The sequence below is a fragment of the Oratosquilla oratoria genome, chromosome 30, assembly GCF_046742065.1.
Source record: "Oratosquilla oratoria isolate Oo_2021 chromosome 30, ASM4674206v1, whole genome shotgun sequence".
NCBI lineage: Eukaryota > Metazoa > Arthropoda > Malacostraca > Stomatopoda > Squillidae > Oratosquilla > Oratosquilla oratoria.
The window spans coordinates 185,001-187,500 of NC_134806.1; the positions used below are offsets into that span (position 1 = coordinate 185,001).

The 2,500-nt window shown below is 52.5% G+C and overlaps 1 protein-coding gene across 2 annotated transcripts in view; it reads right to left on the reverse strand.

Moving 5' to 3' along the window:
- The window catches only part of LOC143040959 (uncharacterized), a 236,687-nt gene that overhangs the window by 22,843 nt on the left and 211,344 nt on the right, over positions 1-2,500 (reverse strand). For both annotated transcript variants that reach the window (XR_012967763.1, XM_076212393.1), the window contains exon 23: positions 949-1,157. Coding sequence is in view for 1 of the 2 variants with exons in the window: in XM_076212393.1 (XP_076068508.1) it covers positions 949-1,157 (209 nt within the window). In the remaining variant the exon portion in view is untranslated. The remainder of the gene's footprint in view (positions 1-948; positions 1,158-2,500) is intronic.

The window sequence follows — 2,500 nt, forward strand, 5'->3', positions numbered from 1 at the left end:
TCCCCTCCCCTCCACCACCCACCTTCCCCCTCCGCTATCTTATCTCCCCTTCCCTCCTCCCCCTTCCCCCCTCCCCATCCCCCTTGCCTTCCGTTCTCTCCCACCACCAATCTCCTCCCCACCTCCTCCAGAAGAATTTGACCACGCCCATCTCCCCGAAGAGCCTGACCACGCCCATCTCCCTGAGCAACCTGACCACGCCCACCTCCCCGAAGGGCCTGACAACGCCCATCTCCCCGAAGGGTCTGACCACGTCCACCTCCCCGGAGAGCCTGACCACGCCCACCTCCCCCCAAGAGCCTGACCACGCCCTCCTCCCCGAAGAGCCTGACCACGCCCATCTCCCCTGAAGAGGCTCACCACGCCCACCTCCCCCGAAGAGCCTGACCACGCCCACCTCCCCCGAAGAGCCTGAACACGCCCATCTCTCCGAGACCACGCCCACCTCCCAGAAGAACCTGACCACGCCCACCTCCCCCGAAGAGCCTGGCCACGCCCACCTCCCCCCAAGAGCCTGACCACGCCCACCTCCCCCCAAGATCCTGACCACGCCCTCCTCCTCCAAAGAGCCTGACCATGCCCACCTCCCCCAAAGAGCCTGACCACGCCCACCTCCCACAAAGAACCTGACCACGCCCATCTCCCCAAGACCAGGCCCACCTCCCAGAAGAACCTCACCACGCCCACCTCTCTGAAGAGCCTGACAACGCCCACATCCCCGAAGAGCCTGACCCCGCCCACCTCCCCGAAGAGCCTCACCACGCCCACCTCCCCCGAAGAGCCTCACCACGCCCACCTCCCCCGAAGAGCCTGACCACATTCTCCTCCCCGAAGAGTCTGACCACGCCCATCTCCCCGAAGAGCCTGACCACGCCCACCTCCCCCGAAGAGCCTGACCACGCCCACCTTCCCGAAGTATATGACCACGCCCAACTCGAAGTCACTTACTCCGCCCTCAGGAACTGCCGAGAAGCGTCGAGAGTGATGTAGACGAAGTCTCCTCTGCTAAGGACGCCCTCCTCGCGGAGGTGCTGGGCCGCCTTCAGGAAGGAGCTCGCGTGGGGGGCGTCGAGTAGGAGCACGATCACCCTCGACCCCATCTGTGCCGCTGTCGCCAGGCGACCCCACACGCCCAGCATGTAGTCCACGCTCAGCTCCTGTACAGTGGGAAGAAAGGAGGGAGAGAGGAGTTGAACACTGCAGACTCGTTAGCTCATTTATAAGAAGAAAAAAGAAGGGAGAGGGTCAAGTCTCAACCGATCCTTCTTCAGGGTCATTTTAGGATAACTGTCCTTCACTCGTCGACAGCTGGTGGGGGGTCAGTTCCTGAGTTCCCCCTGGCTGAATTAAATCATCTGCTGGCAACCAGAAGTAAATGTGTAAGATATTCACGCCATTTATGGGTTAGTCGAGATAGATTCTATATCTTTAAAGTGAGTGAGGCAACTTTTAATATACATATGCAAAGTGTGCTTGTCTCTCTCTCTCTCTCTCTCTCTCTCTGTGTGTGTGTGTGTGTGTGTGTGTGTGTGTGTGTGTGTGTGTGTACATACCAGTCTGTACATATGTGCACAATAATAAGAAATAGCCAACCCCATGTACACTCGCATCCATACACAAGCGTCACTCATAAGAATACCAGTAAGACTCTTCATAACAGATGTACCCTATTACCCGTACCAGATGTACAATTACGGACAGTCAAACCTTTTTTTTTTTACAACTGAGGTATCAACAAAGGTCATGTTGGGTTATTTCTGAGATACAACGTGAGTCAGGTTCAACTGAGGTAGTATAAGAACAAAGAAGGTCATGATTGGTCATTTTTGAGACGCAAAGGGGGTCAGGTTCAATTGAGGTAGTGCAGCAACAAAGAAGGTCATACTGGGTCATTTCTGAGACGCAATGTGGGTCAGGTTCAACTGAAGTAGTATAACAACAAAGAAGGTCATGTTGGGTCATTTCTGAGATGCAACTTGGGTCAGGTTCAATTGAGTTAATATAACAACAAAGAAGGTCATGCTTGACCATTCCTGAGACGCAACGTTAATTAGATTTTACTAAGTTAATATAACAACAAAGAAAGTCATGCTAGGTCATTTTTGAGAAGCAACGTGGGTCATGTTCAGTTGAGGTTGTATAACGACAAAACAGGTCATGCTGGATCATTTCTGAGAAGTAACGTAGATCAAGTTTAACTGAGTTAATATAACAACAAAGAAGGTCATGCTGGGTTATTTCTGAGGCGCAGTGTGGGTCAGGTTTAACTGAGTTAATATAACAACAAAGAAGGTCATGTTGGGTCATTTCTGGGACGCAACGTGGGTCAGGTTCAACTGACGTAGTATAACAACAAAGAAGGTCATGCTGGGTCACTTCTGAGACGAGACGTGAGTCAGGTTCAACTGAGGTAGTATAATAACAAAGAAGGTCATGCTGGGTCATTTCTGAGAAGTAACGTGGTTCAAGTTTAACTGAGTTTATGTAACAACAAAGAAGA